Source organism: Drosophila nasuta, chromosome 3, assembly GCF_023558535.2.
Source record: "Drosophila nasuta strain 15112-1781.00 chromosome 3, ASM2355853v1, whole genome shotgun sequence".
NCBI classification, from domain to species: domain Eukaryota; kingdom Metazoa; phylum Arthropoda; class Insecta; order Diptera; family Drosophilidae; genus Drosophila; species Drosophila nasuta.
The window spans coordinates 46,211,996-46,231,799 of record NC_083457.1 but is presented as its reverse complement, the minus strand read 5'-3'; the positions used below and the strand labels follow the sequence as shown (position 1 = coordinate 46,231,799).

Here is a 19,804-nt window from a genome sequence, read left to right as displayed (position 1 = left end):
GTTGCGTCATCTTGCTGTAAATTTTAACATCGCTTTACTCTTATTTGGGGCAGCAATTAAAATGTTCGTCGGAGTACTTAAAATGCGCTGACGACGCGCTAATTGAGTTAACTTCGATGAAGAAATGTTGACTAAAGATATTCAGCGCATCGCATTTAACAATTGATGGCCGCAAATTAAAATGATAAATAAACAGAAATCATTGATGCAAAGCAGTTACTTATCATTTTTATCATAAATCATAACCAGCTGCCTTCATCTTCTGCTGATGGCATTGTTCGCATCCTTGAACACATTCGAGTAAATTCTCAATCTGCAAGTGGATGATAATATTTATAGTCGATTCGTTTTTATAATGGCAAGTGTGCAAAACTTTTGTGGCTGTTTTTAAAGTTGATGTCTCATGAAAATAATTGTATTGGCTATGAAACTTAAAGAAAGGCATTTCTTTAAACTTGACTCATATTCTATATGCTTCGAATAGAATGCAGATAAAATGCTAATTTTGGTATTGTAAATATAAATAACTTTGTAGTTGAATTTAATGCTTAACTTACATAAAAACTTTTCTGTTGACCTATAAAACCAAAAATTTAAGAAAAAATGTATTATATCAATTGAATACTTTGTATTTGATATTTAAGCTTGTATTAAATTTGTTCGCAGATGGTAATTATTATATTGACTATCAAACATAAAGACAGTTTTAGACTGATTAATTTTTAAACACGATTTCTCTTTTCTACTTTTCATATTTATTAAATTTTCTCTTTTATAAATATGCAGAAGTTTGAGTCTAATATTAACGTTGTATCGACTCTTAAAATTAAAGTCACTCACAAATAAATTGCAAATATTTCAGCTCTAGAATTTCACTTGTTGTATGTAATTTGCCATACTCCGTCTGACTTCTTCTTTTGAGCTGAAAATGTTTTGTCAATTTGTCACTGAAACATAATATAAACGTATTTATTATCAAATTTAATACTTGGCAATAGTATCAAGCAAATCATCGAACTGTTTTAGGCGCTGGCATAAAATGGATTGCAGTATTATTTTGAGGGAGGAGGTTTAAGAAATCTGGAACAAATTGGACAAGGTTAAGGTTAAGCCATTCAGCACGATTACGAATGCTTTTAAGGCCCAAAAAACCAGTTGCCACTTACAGTTTTTGCCAGTTGGTCCGCCCACTCATGTGTGGCAGCAAGTTAGAGTTATTGTAGTGTCGGCAACAGTTGTGGCCTTGCAATTTAACTAAAAGCCTCAATAAAAATTGAAAGGTGTTTGGGCCAAACATTCCGAAAACGAAAACGAATACGAGGAACTGTGCGTTGGGCACAGTAAATACTTATGTACTTGTGGCTCTCAATAAAGTGCTTACATTTAACGGAGGCAGAGCGAAAGAGAGCGTGTAATAATCATGTGATAGCCGTGGCATAAACATTTATGTGGCAGAGTTTGCTGTATGTGAGCAAAGCGCATAAAGCTGCCATGCCACGCAAATCCAATTGAAATCGTTGCATGGTGCGAGGCAAATCCATTTAATAACCAACATAAATACTCTAAAGAAGCTTTACGACTTGAGTGCGCCACAGGAAACTATCTTGCAGCCAAGCATTGAGACAGCTCTCTCTGACAGTAGATGTCCATGAAAGCTTCAGAAATAGAGAGAGAGGGAGAGATACAATCTTAGAAGAAGCGAGAAAGTGGCAACAAAACTGAAAGTTCAAGCGAGATTGAATCGTGTATTTCTTTTTTTGCTTGACAGTTCTTTCATACACACGTTGCTCTATCTTTGTAGTTGTGTGATTGTGCTTGTGTGTGTTTGTTTGTCTGGGACATGCAAATATCTGCGAGGGCGCGATTGCCGCAGCGACACTTTATGGGCCAAGCAACAACTGCAAAGGCAAAAACGAGACTTTCAATTCTATCTGTCCCGCTGTTGCTTATTTTTTATGCTGATTAACCTAACAACTCGATTTGCCACACACACACACACACACACACACAGATACTGACAAGGACTCACTCACACACACTGTCACACGTAATTGAATAAGAATATGACTCGTTACAATATTTTATTCGGAACACACAAAATTGCCCACAATCAGAGCCAACACGTCGCCTGTCGACTGTCTCTGACTGTGACTGTGAGTGTGGCCAACATATAAAAACTAATAAACTTACCATAAATATCGGCCCAGTAAACTGGCGCCATATTATTGTTATACCCTCTGAATAGTGGTGCCACAGCGGATATATACGTTTCCTGCTCTTTCTTTGGCTTAGCAGCAATAAAATCGAAATGGCATTAATCATACGTCATGTTGTCATTGTTATTGCAATTGGGAAAGCGAATAGAAATAAAGAAACGCATCAGCATGACTATTCATAGGGCATCTAGAAGTGTTGTAGTGTGATTTAGCTTTTTATTAGTTTCCGTTTCACAAAACATTTACATTAATCATACGTCATGTAGTCACGATTTTACTTCCTCAGACTCTTTATCAAGGTATCGAAAAACAATTCAGCTTCAAAGTTTCTTTATTTCTATAAACTTTTTTCATGAAAAGAAAGTTTAAACTTGTGTTCAACATATGTCATTTTTATGACATAAATACTAAGCTATAAATTTACGGGATATAATTTAGTATAGAAACTCTACTGTTCCTCCTTTTCCAACAGTTTGTTGTAATCTTAAAAATCTCTACATCGAAAATGTTTGTTTAACTATCAAACATAAAAAATTCAGAAAATCCAGGTTTTCCAGGGTATCTTCTAGCACAGCATCTTGCTCTGTCACTATTTTTATTGCTGCCATTTCGGTTTTGTGGCACCAGGAGAGAAATATGTCGATTTCGGGCGCTGTTGCGCTCAAGCAGCAGTAGTTTCTTTCCTATTTTTCGTGTGGCCCGTTGAGGCGTGCTAAAAATTATGTGTAATTGCGTTTTATTGCCATAAATAAAAGTTTACAGATGGGCAGAGCGTTTTGGCAGGGCGTTTAAGTGGCAGAGCGTGCTCTTTTTTGTCTTAATTAGGAAGCCATCGGAAGTGTGGCAGTCTGCTAGTTGCAACTTTGGCACAGTTGCTGTTGCAGTTGCAGCTGCACTTGAAATATTTAAGCAATTCCACAAGATTTCTTAATTAAAAACTTTGCTCTATCGCCAGTTTTCACATCTGCACGTCTTAGCGTGCATCTGAGGTGTCAGCAACAATGAAAATATTTTCTGCTTACTACTAAAGTGTTTCACTTCGGCTTCACTCCGCATACCCTCTACAAATAGGCAATGGGATGATTAATTTGTTTTAGCTGTGCAGCAAAATTTGCTAGACTTAAATCAGCATTTAATAGGCAGAGCTAAAAACAAATTACTTGATGTAAATTTATTACATTTAAGGCTTAAAAATTAAGTAAAAATGTTGCCCATTTTTTCTCAAGGATATTTTTAAGCTTATCATGTCGTCGTCTTCCTTGTTTTCTTTTTCGCTGTTGGCTGCCTGTCGCGCACGCCCTTTTTGGCAATTTGCTTTTGCACATTATTCTTCATTTACTTTGCAGCGAAATCTACGAAATTTCATTTGCAGTTATGTTGCTATTTTGCCCCGGCAACAATTTGAGATGCTACTGCTGTTGCCGAGGCCTGTGCTGGACTCGACTTGACTTGGAGTGGAAATATTTGCCAAACGCTTCACTTTGGACGCATAGTCAAACAATTTGCTTGGTCAAGAAAACGAAATATGTGCATACTCGTGACGTGTTGCCGCATCACAGTTATTAGTGAACAGAGAGATGAGAAGATGAGGAGCGAATAGAACGATCCTTGTAAGCAAGGACTATAGTTCTTTGACTTTTTTTCAATTTGTTTATAAGGCTTTATGTGTATGCGTGTGTGTGTGTCTGTGTGTGTGTGCCTAATGTTGACGTTAACGTTTGCTGGCGAAAGTCTGTTCAACAATTTTGGCACGCTTCGCTTGTTTTGTAGAAACTTGATGCTGCAAAAAATTGTATTGCATACATTTAGGCAAATAACTTTCAGCCAGCACCAAGACCAAGTTTTGCCTGCTGCACTTGCTTACGCTTCTCGCACAGTTTTGCCACATCAACACCATGCATCATAAGCAGTCCAAGACTTGTCCAAAACTTTTACTATAAGTATGCTGCTTTTCATTTTCTAATAGACAAACAAAAGGCGCTTCAACTTATTTTTAATGCATGTATGTGTGTGTGAAGTGTGAGTAAAGAGTATTGCAGCTTCGTTGTGTGGTCAGCCGAGTGTGAAGCACTCTCTTGTTTTTGAAATTGGCGACAGGTCAGCGCGCATACTGGAAAAACTTTATTGCATTACCTATGAAATTGTTTGGCTGGAAATTTACTAGAGATATTCAGAACAGAACTTTGTCGTACGCACACACATTGTAATTGCATTTTGAATGTGCCTCACACAGAGATAGACAAATGATAGAGGGAGAGGGGGAGAGACAGGTGTGTCAATAAAGCAACCGCACACGCAATGCGGCCACAAATTTGTTAAATTAATTCAATATTAAGCAATCAAATATTGTCACCACATCATCAACTGCTGCGGCTGCGAATCAACATCAACCATCACCATCAATAGTCATTCGCATTTCACATTCACAAACAACTTCACACTCACATTCACGTTCGCATTCGCATTCGCACACACACACTCACATTCAATATCAATAGAAGTCGGTTGGCATTAGGCAACGCTAAATTGCACAGCAAATAGGAGTATGTATTTATAAGATGAGCTGAGGGCTGCTGCTCATTTCTGTGAATACTCATTCTCATTCGGAGAAGTAAATTGAATGCAATCGCAGCGTGGGAATCAATGAACTCTAATATGGCTTTCATTTAATGCGATTCATTCTCTCTCTTTTTTTTGTTGTTCATTTATTTTTGGTATATTCTATGCATGGCATAATCCTTTGTCGCCTGCTTCTTCATCTCTCTCTCTCTCTCTCTCTCTCTCTCTCTCTCTTGTGCTGCTGATTGGCATGGCGTTTTTATTAATTTCGTTTCGCAGCTGTGGCGTCGAGTGTTGGATTTTTGCATGTACAAAGGGCACAAAAGCTGCGACAAAAGAATTTAATTAAACTGAACTGCATTGTCTGGCCTGCAAGGCTGCTCCTGCTGATGCTGCTGCTGCTGCTCTTGATGCTCCTATGTTGAGTTCGTGTCAGCGAAGGGATTAAGACGTTGTCTCCTGCCAGCAGCTCACTTGACTGTCCTGCAAAGTCTTTTATCTGATGCCTACGCTCATTGCCTGGCTGCCACTTTTCTTTCGCTCGTTGATTTCGTTTCTTTGCACCTTTTGCACCTGGCTGGTAATTGACGCTTCATGTCGACCAGCATTTTTATGTATACATTTCTCTTGGCTCGTTTTGTGCTTGGCATAATTTCAGTTGATTACACGACGCTGTGCAAACATAATTTGGAGTCAGGTTATAATTTTCAACAATTACTCATATGATTTGCATAAGAGCTCAGTTGTATAATAATGTACAATGTATTTCGTTTCGCTTGCATGTCACTGCCTCCTCCACGACATTATAAAAGTTTTTTAATTACACACACTTTTGCACACACAAACACACAGGGAGGTTTACATTTGTTTTGCTTGGCGCTGAAAAGTAGGCAATGCTTTTTACACAAAGTAAAGTACTTTTACGGCGCGCGAGGGAGTCGAAACATTTGTCAAGTATTGCGCTTGTCACTGCGTTGTGACTGTCAAGTTTGGGGTTTGGCTTGTAGGCAGTAACTGTCATACGCCATGTTGTACACGCATACGCAATCATTTTGACACTTGGCGCCTTTGATGTGCATTTAATTGCAACAAAATACTAAAGCAATTCCTTTCTTTCGCTGTCAAAAATTGAAAAGTGCGTGTTTTTTTTCGCATATATGATGTTTTCACAGTTTGTTCAATTAAAAACTGAACACAATGCCACGCACATATTTATTTATAGCCAAAAGTCGGCAAGTTACTAAAAGATTTAAGGCAAAAGTTTTTGATTGTCTTTGGCTTTTGGGCCCCGCAAAGTTGATGAACTTTCAAATCCCCCAAAGATATTGTGGTCAACAAATAAAGAGCATTAAATATTTAAATGAAGCAAATGAAACGTCAACTGCAGCACATTCATCTACATATGTATTTGGCCTTTGCCCAGGCTCAATTTGTTAGGTCTTTTGTTTGTTTTCATACTATTGAACAAGCATAAATTGCCGCAAAGGTTTTGCAGTTTTAACTATGCAGAAACCGAAAACATTTGTTCATGTTATCTCACTTAAGTCCAGTTCAAAAGGCGAAAGTCAATTTAACAGTTTTAATTAAATCACATTCATTGTTATTATTTCTCATGCATGCCTCAAATGTTCTGTTTACTGAAATTTCCAAGTAAATAAGTAAAGGGGAAATTGCATAAATAATGCAACAATAAGAAAAGCGGCACAAAGTCAACAAAATGCAAAAAGCGTCGATTTGCCAGCGAGAAGGAAGCAAAGTTTTTTGCTTGAGTCCGTTTAGTGAGCTGCCAGCTGAAGTTGTATTCCTTTATTGTTATGCTACTTGTTGTTGTTGTTGTTGTTCAAGCAATGGTCTATTATATGTTGTGTTGTGCTGTGTTGTGTACTCTCCGCCTGCCAGTTAAGCGCACTCTCTGTATTCGCTGTCGGAATCGGAACTCGTGTCATTTCCGCAAAAAGTTTAGCATGCTTTTAGGCTTGCCCATTTAACACAGCATGAAGCAACGACATGGTTTGTGGGCGTGGAGAAGAAGGCGTGGTTCGCTTTACTCAGCTACAGCGCACATTAGAATTATCAATGTAAATGTTCTTGCCTCCCAAATCGCCACAGTGCTAGAATGTTTATCAGTTTTAGTTCATATCAGAGAAACAACTTTATGAATTGTGAGAGAATTCACACACTAGAATGTCCGGCAACATTTCGCCGAAATTTGCTTAATAAATGTACTCAATTTTAGTTCATATAGAAGAAACAAACTTTACGAATTGTGAGAGAATTCACGCGCTGGAATGTCCGGCAACATTTCGCTTCTGCAGTTGCCGAAAGTTGTTTAATAAATGTACTCACACATGACCATCGAAAATGGCCATGTTTGGCCTTCATCTTGCTGTTCTGGTTGTAAGCAACCTTGAAGCTGTGTGCGTAACTCATATCTTTGCCGAGCCAATATGAAAGTTTTTTAATAACGCTGGACTAAGCAGTGTGTGTGCTTAGGCCTCGAGGCTGTAATTGCGATTAGCGTGCAATTTGTATCTTAGTATCTTCAATGTTTGCTGTGAGCTGCTGTCTGATTTATGAGAATTGTCTGCTAATTACGCACATTTTCCCTTTCATTCTCTCATCTCTCTCTATCTCTGTCTGCCCTTTAATAAGCAGCAGTTAAATGGCGTAACGTGCTTAATTGTGAGCTCAACTGTGGCTGTGGACTCTCATTAATAATTGTGCCTGTGTGCAAGTTTTAATGAAGTTTGCATTCTCGTTCAAGGTGCCAATGTCAACACAAAGGCGCAACGCATCAACGCATCAGCGACTCGGCCGATACAGTCAACGTGGCGTATGCGTAACGCCGCAAGCAAACTGATTATTTGAATCAATCTTTCTTTTTTTTACGGCCACATAAAAGCCAGGTCAACAGACAAAATACAAAAACGAAAGAAGAGAAGTTGTATAACCTAAAGCCCAACGTCAGCGACGTTCGCTATCGCTTTGGCATTAAACTTTAAATGGCAAACGTGGCGCAAAAAAATGTTATGCATGAGTTCAACATTTTTATTTTCCAAAAGTTACATATTGCAATTTCAATTTTTTATGAGCAAATACAGGACGCTTGGGCATTGGTTATGGCGCTACCTTCAAGCTTACGCTTTACTGGGAACGATCTGAATTTATAGAATTTAATTTTGGGAAAAAATATCAAAAATATATTTACTTTTAGTTTTGATGTTGACCAGTCTGAATTGCTCTTCCCCGAGGTGAAGTCTCGAGTATTTTAATCCTTCCGGTTAGCTGGCCAGAAACCCACACATTGCAAATTGTTGTGTGCAGTTCTCTCTCTTTTATTTATTTTTACTGTTGCGGTTGCTGTTGAGCGAAACAATTTCATTATTGATACACAGATTCTCACATGAAGCTGCGCTATTTTTTCTCTATTTCATCCACCGAGCTTATCTCTTTAAAGGGTTTTCTTTGGTGTAATAATTATTTAAAATTAAATTAAAGCATAAGCGTTAAATGCTTAATAACAATTGAAGGCATTCAAAACGTTAATTTGCGGACATTAATTGCGTCGTCGAGGTTTCTACAACCTACAAAAAAAAAGGGAAAAACTGGCGCAAACTTTGCTGTTCATGCACTAAATATGTGCTCTGCTGTCTAGACTCGATTTAGCTTGAGGGTCGTAGCAAATAAATCTGCGTTGCCAGCTCACAGCCTCCAACTCCAAAGCAAACCCGAAGTCTGGCTAACCAAATAAATGTTCTTAGGGTCAAACTGAGAGTGTGCAAGAGAGTGAAAGTGTGTGTGTGTTGGGATAGATGGGGTTGGGGTTTTGTTGTTAAGTAAACACGTGTAAACACCAAAAGCTGAACAGACGAAGAGAGGACAAAAGTTGAACACGTGAAATCAGCTTAGCAGCTGTTTGACTTGTGATGACACTAAGAAATAATGCCTTAAATTTACCGCACACCAAGCAATAAATTTGCGCTTTCAGCAGCAGCAATCGATGAGTATTGTGTGAACGGAACGTGGGGCAATTTGCATGTGCAACAAGTGACAGAGGTGCCCCAAAGGCAGCTGCAGATGCTACCGAAATTGTATTAAAGGTGTTAATTTCATGCCACGCTATCTCGCTGTGGCAAAAGCTCATTTGCAGAGCAAAGCAGAGAGAGATGGAGAGAGAGAGAGAGGAGGAGAGATAGAGCGAGAAAAATGTAGACAGACTGAGATACAAATGCATGTGTTTTGAGCTGAAAACTTTGTGCTATTTGGCAAAAGTTTTATAGCCATGCTGTTAACACTTTGATTGCTGGCAACTTTTAAAACCTACACAGAAATCGATAGAATTTTCTTTCACATGCAAATGTTTTAAAGTGCTTGCTCCCAAAAAATAGAACAAGTCAGAAAGGTGCTCGACTGTAATTTACCCGTTACTCATTTTTATACAGCCTCAACAGTGCGGTAGTATTTCTGAAATATATCAAATAAGTATACCGAAAATATACTGAAATATGCAGAAGGCTATATGTTGAATACAGGTGTCGAAGCAAACAGTGCGGTTTTATTCTTGAAATATACCAAATTAATATACTGACAAAATACTGCAAACACTAAAAACTATATTTGGTATATCGTGAGAAAATATACTGATATGTACTGAAAGCTATATTTGGTATATCGATATCCAAGGCACAACAGTCAAATTAATATATAAAAAAGTGCCAAACTATTCCCAAATATTTCCAAATATACCACAAAGTACTTAATATACCATATTGTCAACCAATGTAACTAAAATTATATTCAGAAATCATGAAAACTGCAGTCATAGATGCCTCCTTCTGTCTATTATATTATATATAATTCCTAAGGGCACAACTTTATAATACTCTTCTACGCCATGGGTATCGGGTATACCAAGTGCAATAACGATTTAGTTATGCCCTACAAGCAACAAGCGTTGGCACAACTTTCAGTTCATTGCGTGCGTTATACTTGTTTCAAGTCTTTTGTTAGTTGAGAGCGCCACTTGATTGTTGCTGGGTTTAAGATGCTGCTTTGTTGCAGCGCATTTAACAGTCGAGTACATCCAATTACCTACGTTAGAGAAAGAGAGACAGAGAGAAGAGGAGATTCTTATTGGTCTGTTTAAAGCTTTAAGTGCGCTGTTATCGATACGAGTGTGCGTTGCATTTCATGCGTAAATAGCACTGGCAATTGTAGAGCGTACTTATGCAGCCAGCAAAAAGAGTGCCACACAAAAGACAGAGCGACAGATAGAGCAGCAGACAGAGAGACAGGCAGGTGGGCAGGCAGGTGGGCTGCTCTATAAATAAATAAGATTAAGCGTGCTTGAGTTGGAGTGTCTGTGTGAAATGAGTGCAACATTCTGAGGCAGCAGCAGCAGCGTAACCAGAGCCAGAACCAAAACCAAGAACGAGTCCAACAAGCAGTCGAGCATTCACAAGCAAACGACGTGCCCGGACTTGAAACATGAAATAAACATTTCAGCTTCTTGGTTTATTTTTCTTATTTTTATTCTTTTTAACCACCCGCAATGAGAACTCCAACAACAACAAGAACAAGAACAAGAAAAACAACATTTCCGTGTTGCACGAGTAGCGACAGTGACTTCAACTTTTGCAACTGCAACTGCAACTGGAATCAGAAACAGCATCAGCTTCAGTTGACTTTGCCAACTACTTTCTCACTCTCTACTCATAATTCAGGAAGTGTGTGCAAGGAGTCTTTGTCAAGCGACTGGCATTTTATAACAAGCTGAACTAGCTTTCCGTCCCAATGCGCTCCTAACTCCACTCTCCAACAGCAGCTGCTGCTGCTTAATAAATGTCAAAAAGAACAAGCGCAGCAAGGGGCAAACGGCAATCAAAGTCAACCTATTTACCAAAAGCATAATTTTAAAATAAACATCATTAAATTAAATATTAAACTGTGTCATACACACACACACATTTATAAAAAATGTGTGCAAATAAAAATAGGAGCAAAAGTCCCAAAGTGCTGTCTGACGGCGCTTAATGAGCGTGTAAATACTTCAAACACACAGAAACGAAAAAAATATGAATGCATGCAAACATTTTGATAATTAATATATGAATATACACAAAAATCAGTTGACTGGCTAGCATTGTTGTCCAATTAATCAGACATGTTAGCTGTGGTCAAATTGACAGGGATTAATTAAAAAATGCGCTCTAGCCCAGCGTGTAGACAGACCACAAAAATGTGTGTGTCAAAAGCAGAAGACAACAAAGCGAAACCCGATTGAATGGAGCATTAATTAAAAATCACAAAATAATTATATGGGTCTTAGCAATCAGTTCATTAATTGCTAACAAAAAAAAAAATGAGGCATTAATTTTTAAAAAGTTTTAGTGCAGATATAATTGAAATTAATTAATCATTTGTGACTATCTTAGCCATCGCCATCGATAATCGCATAAACTTTCACGAGCTCATTTTCCAATTTAAAAGTTTCCAATAAACCAGGAAAAAAAGTCTGCAATTTGTTTTCATGGTAATGGCAAACAATTGCGTTTAAATAAAGCACCGTATAAAAGTTGATTATTAATTGAATATTATTATTATGAATATTGTTGATTACGTTGTTGAATTGTTGTCCGACTATATGTTTTTCTCACATGCGACACATTAAACAATTAGCAATACATGAAGCCGGACAAACAGTTGCAATTAGCGGACACACAAATTGCACTTAATTATATAATAAATTCAATTGACAGCTGCGCCTTTTTCGCTTCGGATTTTCAACTTTAAAAATATCTTTTATTTTATATATTCCTCTACAACGGTGCGTATGCGCAATTTTTGCTTCGCTTTATTTATGCGTTTTACTTTATCTTTATTTATGCACTTCCATTTTTTTTTTTGTGTATGGGCTTTCATTTTTATGTTTTCCGATATAATTAACGTTTTTGCTTCAACAAGTGCGTTTCGGCTAATTGGCTTTTGCGGTTTTATCTGATTGCAAAAGCGACATTAAATTTTATGGCTGCCCAATGTTAATTATAAAGCGCTCGCAAATCCAACGAATATATCTGCGTGTCCTTGAGCTCAATTCAAATTCGAAATTCAAATTCAAACTTCTGCTTCAATTTTGTTGCTTCAAATCGCACGGCAAATCAAAGAAATCCCCTGTTAACTTAATTTCGCCTTGGGCCAAGGCTTTCGCTGGGGAAGCCAAAGAAAAAAACAACTGAACAAAACAAAAGAAAAAAACAAAACAAAAACAAGTGAAGGAAAGGCAGGCAAAATAGCAAATTTAATCAAAAGTATATACAAAATGTTATGCTGAAGAATTTCATCAAGAATTCCCTTTTTCTGCAAATATTACAAATAGATTTCAATATCTGTACGACTTTATCAAAAAACGCAAAAAAAACAAAACGAAAATGAAAAGAGAAACAAGTTTCAGAGTCTTGAACAGAGAAATGTATTCATTTTTTGGGCCGTTTGCTAAAAAAGTTAGCCTCCCCGAAAAGTTCATTGTTATGCGCAGATTTTATTTGGATTTGTTAAAATCGAACATATTCGAAGGAGAAGAGGCACAAACATGCCACAATGTAAATACCAAGCTGAGCAACAATGGCAGGTAAAGCCCACGCTCGGACGGCCAACAAACATTTACATTGATGCTGCCATTTCGATTTTTGTTCCCGTTATCTTTTTGTTAAAAGGGTATTATAGTAGTGGGAATAAAGTTCATGTAAAGATCGAGAGGAATTTTAAATATAGAATCAAGCAAACAGATGCTGCTGTCGTTTTAGTTGCTTTCGCTCAAAATTTGTTAAGTATTTATTATATTCAATCGTATATTTTGAATATAATGTCAATATACCAAATATAGTACATTATATTAAGTATGTTTTGGTATATTTACCGTACTTATATTATATTAATATACTTTGAGCTCTTATTGTTGTTTAGCCTTTATTGAAAATGGGTAGCTGGTATCTCACAATCGAGCACACTCGACTGTAGTTTTCTTACTTACCACAAAAATATAGTATTTTCTTGTTCTTTCAAACTTTCAAAATTCGGTATATTTTGTATATTACTATATTATATATAGTATATTCAGTATTTCTCGTTTTTCTCGGTATATTAAATCAGTATGTTTTGAGAATAATACCCACTGTTTTACATTTATTGAAAATGGGTAGCGGGTATCTGACAGTCGAGCACACTCGACTACAGCTTTCCTTCTTCTTCCATACACACATAGTATTTTCTTTTTCTTTCTCTTCCTCGACAATGGGCCATTGAAAATTTCGAAATTTGCATCTAAATTTGTTTTTGCTGCCCAGGTAACGCTGATAGCACATATCAATTCAATCTATTCGTTTTGGTCAGCGTTTGACTGTCAGCAGGCATTAGAGCACACATCACACATACGCCCCGTTGACCAAGCAGTTGGCGCATATTTTGCGTTGTATTTAGCAGCTTACTAAGGCATATTAATTAACTTTTATGAATGCCCAACCCACATTCGCTTCGAAGGCAGCAAAACACACTTTCACACACACACACACTATTCGCACACTCGGCGTATTTGTAATATTTCATTTAGGGAGGCCTTGGCAACGACAACGCCAACGTCGACTATGGCTTCGCTTTTATCTGAGCTGCGCTCCTTTGGGTCTAAGAGATTTATTGCCTGCTTCAAAGATAAAGTCATTATTATGGCATTATAAAAGATGGCAGCGCCCTGCGGCGCTTAAGGATATGAATCTTTGATGCATGTAATTGCCGTCGACCCTTATATGGGTCTTATCATTGATTCTTACGGCAGCTCATCTGCCGCTCAGCTGTCGCTGCCGCTCATTCTTGCAATTATGTTAATTTTTTTCATCTTTTTTTTTGTTCGGGGTGTAATTTTATCGCTTGTCTCGCACTAATTAAAATTTCATTAGCCACAAACACGAATCGCATTGCGACAGACATCAGACATCAGACAGCTGAGGCGGATGTGAATATTGTCGCTGTGTGTGTACAACTACAATGTACATTAATTATGCATGCCATGGCAGGTCAACAACAACAACAAGAACAAGAACACGAACAACAAATTGACAGCCAAAAGCCAAGTCGGTCCACTTAAAGTCAAGTCAAGTAGCCGACAGCCATCAGGCAGCCAGTGAGTAGCCGAAAAAGCAAATGAACCTTAACATAATCAATAACCACGGCGGAAGGAGTTGTAGAAGCACGTGTAAAACGATAGCGAAATTTGATCAGCCGCACAAGCAAATATTCGAATATTTGACCTGAATGCTTACGCCTGCTGCTTACGCCTTTTTTCCCCGTCGTCGTCCTCGTCGTCGTCTGCAAATGGACATTTGGCAGCGTTTCAGCGAAACTTACGAAACGAGCGAACGAACAACCTACAACATTCAGTCAGCCATGGCAGCTGCATTGGCGCCTACACAGCGCGACAAGCATGGCGACCAAATGGCCGACAAGATGGCCGCCAAAATGGCGACTCTGACGACAATTGAAGGTGCACTTTAAAAGCAGATCATATCTTCAGCATAACTGACTGCAAATCGAAGTCATTTCACCAGGCAAGGCAAACGGAAGCGAAGTGAAGTGAAGCGTCTGCGATCTTCGGTGTGTGCCGGAAATTCATTTAGTTCAGTTCGCCTGGCAGTCATGACGACTGCCTTGTGTTGTGCGACTTCTGATTCAATTTCCTGCTGCGCTCGCTGCAATGTTGCATGCAACACATATGTTGCCAGGCATGAGGTTTATATTGAAATCGATCGACTTCCACGTCGTCGTTATTTGCATACAAGTACGAATAAAATTCGCCAACTGAATGCCTGAGATTTATGTTAATTTATTGAATTTCAGCTGATTCGCCTCGCCTTCGATATACATCTGCCTCGACTTCAGTCTCTGGCGGTGCTGTGCTCTGAAATCTTGCGAATGCGCAGCAAATTCAATCAAGTTTATGCATAAATTACACACAGGCAAAAAAGCACAGAGAAAATGGACAGAAAGGTAAAGTTAATGTTAAGGGGAACCTGAAGTTGGGAGTTGTGAAAAGGTTGCTGCTTCATAATAACAACAAGTTGCCACCGTTTCGTCTTTCATTTTATCTTCTATAATGGCCAAAGTTTCAAGTTTGAGCTCGCGTTCAAACTTGGCCCTTTTTATGCCGATGTTTTCCCCCATCTACATATATATATTCGTATTCCGGGAATGGTCGGTCACCGCAGGCCTCAAAGGTCGTTGCGCTTGTTATTCATTAAGTAATTGAGGTGCGGGTCGAGGTTAAAGTCACAGCTTGGCCAGCTTCGTGTGACTGTCATTTAAATTATGTATATGCTAATTTAATTATTCTTCAATTTGCACAGTTTTATTGTGACCTGACTGAATTGTAAATGCGTGTTTACACTCAAGCGAAGTACACCAAGGTGCTGAAGAGCATCACCTGCAGCAGCAGTTTGAAGGCGCTCACAATGGCAACGAGTGGCATCCTTGACAGTGTGGAGGTTAACTTCCAGGACAAAAAGTTCATTGAACCCGCACGAAAGTCCACAATGGACAGTCTGGTGGTGAGCTATAAAACACGAAATGTTTTTTAGAGTTTTATGGACACGTTTTTTATCAAATTTAGGCGTACTAGAAAGCTTTGTATGTCCTTTGAAATTAATCCACCTTTACTTAATCCACTCGCCTCTGCTGCACTGGGAAAGTCCATTTTCCAAATGTTTTCCGTCAGCTGCTTTTGCTCGCGTTGCTGCAAAAGAGCAGCACCGAGCAGCAGCCACATCAACGCCATTTGCCAGGTCAAGTAAAGCGCATCGACTCGCAGCAATTCATCGCGAGTTGGCGGCATCGACATTTCCGCTGCAGGATTGTCTTCATCCACCGTGAAACGCTGCTCGTCGTAGCTGAAGATGGCAATGAACATGCCACATCTGAGATACAAAAATACGAAGAAGCTGGAGAACAAAATACCAAAATAACAGGCAGCAAAATGTTGCATCCGCTTCAGCGACGGTTGCACGTTCAACACTCGATGCAACAGCTTGAGACTCCGTTGTTGTTGCAGCAGCCGATTCAACGATTGCAGCAATGCAGCGTTCAACAAATGATAAAAGAATTGTAGTGTCAACACCAAGACAAACAGTAAACGAACTGCACCCAAGATGTAATCGACAATATAGAATTCATCGAGACGAGGCCAATCCAACCAAGTGATCTGCAAACACATTAAAACCAACAGCAGCAGTTGAACAATTGCCATCAGCATCATCAACTTGGAACATCTTAGAACGAAGCGTTTTTTGAGCGAACTTGTCAGCTGATGATAGCACAATTGAGCTTCGTTGATTATTCTCCATAGTTGATTCCTTTTCACCAGGCAGTAGATAAACAGCGCCACAAAGATCACATCTTGGCATAATTGAAACAACAAATACATCATATCAAAGGGAGGCGATAAATCTGGCTCCGTTTCCGTCATTTCATAGTAAGTATCCATCATACTGAACAGCACAATTAAGTGTGCACTAATGATAAGCAGAACGATAAAGAAAGGAAGGAATTCCTTGCAGCAACTGGGATGCTCCACATCGAAGCGTTGTCTGGCTCTGTCGAAGCGCAGTCTTAAAAATCCTGTGCAACGAAAAACAATTCGCAGCAGCTTGAACACTGCGCAGAACAACCGAATGCTGCACATGTTGAAAGTGAACTAAGGTTGACGGTTGAAAAGGACAAATGAATAAGCATATACATAAAATAGATTGACTAATAAATGCTCTTCAACTGTTCCATTGTTTATATTTTATTATTTGTAAGAAGTTCTTCGAGATATTTCTTATTCTTTATTTTAGTGTTATATCTAGAAACTTATAAATTGCATTAGGTACGTCTGAAAGAATCAAATTTAAGGTAAAACTTAACTTAATAAACTTACAAATATTTAATAGATTTTCTTATTATATAAACTAGATAATTGAAACGAAAGTTGATTTTAGTAATTTACACTCAATAAAAACATATTAACATAAATTATTCTTCCTATGGAACTCATATAAAAATTTCTATGTTTGTGTGTCAAACTAATTCTTTTTACTCAAATGTTTTTTAACTTTGTTATTTTTCATTACTTTTAAGTAATAATAAACGAGCTATACTGTTCCTTTAAGCAGTTGATTTGAATTAAAAAAAACGAATTTTTAACGACACCTATTAAAATAAATGAATGTAATATAAATATAATATAGCGTTCTCTTCCAAATAACTTTATTGTTTGAGGAGTCAACATAAAGTTCTTTCACCATCTGTTACACTTTATAGCATATCAAAAGTACCCAAAAAAGAAGAGAACCCGATTATTAATAGCCACATTTAGTTTAATTTGCGGGTAAATTGCGTTTAATTCATTCCAATTCATCATAGACGTAAAAGCGAAATACCTGGCTAATTGTACCGGTCACATTAGCATTTGAATAGCCCGAGGTGAGGGGATTGTAGAAGGTCACCCTGAGTTGCGAGTTGAGGAGCTGAACGTAGAGTGGCAGCAACAGTATGAAACCCAATTGTTTGAGCATCGACAGCAACGGGGGCAACGGCAATTGGACTCGATGATGGCCCAGACCAATGCTGACCAGAGGCAAAGCACTTTGACGCAACTTGGGGGCGGGCAGTTTGCTGGCAATCTAAACGAAAAGCACAGGAAAAACATTTGATTAGCCAATGGAAACGACACATTGTCGATGGAAAGCACAAACTTGCCAACATGGTGATGATGTCCCTTTTGTGCTGTGGCCTGGCAAAGGAGCGCACCAGAGGCAGGCCGAAGGGCATGGGCAGCGTTTGGTGCTTTAGCAGTCCCCACGACTTTAGCTGAAAGTACTCAATGCGATCCTCGAGGCGCAGATAATTGCAATGGAAATGTCTGCGTTGCTGTTGCAACTCACAAGCTGCAGCCAAGAGTGTGATGAGTAGGGAGAGCAACAGCATTAAGTGCACCAACTGCAATCGATCGATGTGCAGCTGATGGTTGTTAATCCTGCCCAGATAGAGACGACAACTGTGCGAGACAATTAAGGTGAGGAACGAGAGCAGATGCAGCACAAAGTAGCGAGTGATGCGAAAGTGCAAACGCCAAATTCGAGACTCCTGTCTAAGGATGCCCTTCAAGGTTCCCATGCGGTAGCTGCTCATGTGATGCAAGAGAAACTCATTCAACGCTCGATAGATGCTCGCCAGCCAGATGAGATAGTTGCCCAGCCAGACCAACTGCAGCAGATAGATGAAGCTGAGTCCGGCCAGAAAGCAGAACTGATAGCCGTAGTACATGTGATATTGCCACACGAGCAGCAGCAACAATTCCAGCGGCAGCAACAGAGTCAACACAGATCCTTTGCGCAACGAGACGCATAACCAAGATCCGAGTAAAGCTTGAAATCTTTGATGAATCTTCGCACACTCGTTGAGCAGCTGAGCGATGTGTTGTCTCAGCTGAAAGAAGTAGATGTAAAGTGGTGCATACAACAACAGCAACAACTGATCGTAGATCCAACGCTGTGCGAACCACCAATAACCGAGTATGCAGAAGCCATTGACAATCGCCATCAGTTGCACATAGAGCTGATCGTCGAGCACAAAACTACAGCGTTGTGGCACATAGCTTGCGTGATAATAACCCAAATAGGTGCAGAGTTTACCCGTGATGCGCCACACGCACAGCAAGTGGCACAAACAGAAGCCCTTTGTGGCACGAAAGTGCGTACGCATCGATGCCATTGTCGCGCAACACTGAACACGCGCCACAAGTATATTAGCTTCACATATCAATAAATGCGTTGTGTGTTATTTATACCCGCTCCTCATAACATAGAATTCAAGAGTAGCATAACATTGTGCTCTATTCTTCACTCTGTGTTATATTTCCTATGTAAAACTATATCAATAGAAGAAATATAGCATTTTTGCAGTATATTAAGTTGGTATATTTTATGATATATAAAATATTGATATATTTGCAATGTAGATTTTAATACTTTTGCGGTATATTAATTTGGTGTAATATATATATCTAGTATATTTTGCACAGCCTGGTATATTTCGAATGGAGTTCAATATTAATATACCAAATATATAATTTAAGATTTTTTTGGAATATTACTTTAGTATATTTTAGAACTATTACCGCATTGTTTTGCATTCGTTCAGAATAGGTAGCCGGTATCTCACAGTCGAGCATACTCGACTGAAGCTTTCTTACTTCTTTTTTTTTTTTTTGGTAAGTTCGAAGAGGGTCACTCGGGTACTAACGACAAGCATATTTCATGCTCTGTTTATTTGCGTTGCCTTTTAATAGTTTACAGCCTGATATGGGCGCATCAAATTGAGAGAGCACTTAAAATGGCATAAAGTCATAACGCTGAATGCGTACAGAGAATAAGGACTATATGATACCCCGTAATAAAAAACAAAGTGAAGATAGTTTAATAATCTGATGGCGTACATTTTATTATTAGATTATTTTTCTGACTACTCGCTTTATGCTTGTCATCAACTCTCTTTTCTTTGGTGCATTGCTAATGCAAGTGACGAACTGTGCGTGCATAAAAGTTGCAAGTTGCAAGGAGTATTTGCAGTTTAAGTCAGCTTTAATGTCGCTTTGTGCAATTTCATGGCAGACATGGTACACTGGAAAAAATGGTGTAAAATCATGCTTTTGGTCTAAGTTCTAAGAATTTTTTTCTGGAAAATGAAAACACATGTTCATTTGAAAAATATTTGATGTAGGACCAAGTTCGTATTAAAAATAGAAATCTGGCATATTTTGTACTTTATGGTTTATTTTCTAAGTAATAGTAAATCGATATATTAAATATAATATAATAATTATAATTCGGTATATTTCCGTATATACTGGAATATTTTTATTGGTAGCAAGTATTTCGCAGTCGAGCACACTCGATTGAAGATTACTTTCTTGTTTTTTTTTTCTGACTATGCGAATTATGTCGATT

The 19,804-nt window shown here is 38.4% G+C and overlaps 2 protein-coding genes across 2 annotated transcripts; both read right to left on the bottom strand.

The window, feature by feature from the left end:
* Positions 1-15,207: 15,207 nt before the first annotated feature.
* On the bottom strand, positions 15,208-16,497 carry LOC132788263 (uncharacterized). The gene is made up of 2 exons (XM_060795594.1): positions 15,436-16,497; positions 15,208-15,372 (listed from the first exon to the last, which is right to left on the bottom strand). Exons 1-2 carry the CDS (start codon positions 16,495-16,497, stop codon positions 15,208-15,210), a joined length of 1,227 nt encoding a protein of 408 aa, XP_060651577.1.
* A 703-nt stretch (positions 16,498-17,200) lies between these two features.
* On the bottom strand, positions 17,201-18,569 carry LOC132788262 (uncharacterized). The gene is made up of 2 exons (XM_060795593.1): positions 17,560-18,569; positions 17,201-17,471 (listed from the first exon to the last, which is right to left on the bottom strand). Exons 1-2 carry the CDS (start codon positions 18,567-18,569, stop codon positions 17,201-17,203), a joined length of 1,281 nt encoding a protein of 426 aa, XP_060651576.1.
* Between the last annotated feature and the right edge of the window lie 1,235 nt (positions 18,570-19,804).

What these genes read in the sequence shown, in the direction of transcription:
- LOC132788263 (XM_060795594.1), bottom strand. Translation starts at nt 16,497, where the DNA reads ATGTGCAGCATTCGGTTGTTCTGCGCAGTGTTCAAGCTGCTGCGAATT. An exon ending in AGGACATACAAAGCTTTCTA is followed by an intron (nt 15,373 to 15,435) that starts GTACGCCTAAAT and finishes CGTGTTTTATAG; the next exon opens with CTCACCACCAGACTGTCCAT.
- LOC132788262 (XM_060795593.1), bottom strand. Translation starts at nt 18,569, where the DNA reads ATGGCATCGATGCGTACGCACTTTCGTGCCACAAAGGGCTTCTGTTTG. An exon ending in AAAAGGGACATCATCACCAT is followed by an intron (nt 17,472 to 17,559) that starts GTTGGCAAGTTT and finishes TTAGATTGCCAG; the next exon opens with CAAACTGCCCGCCCCCAAGT.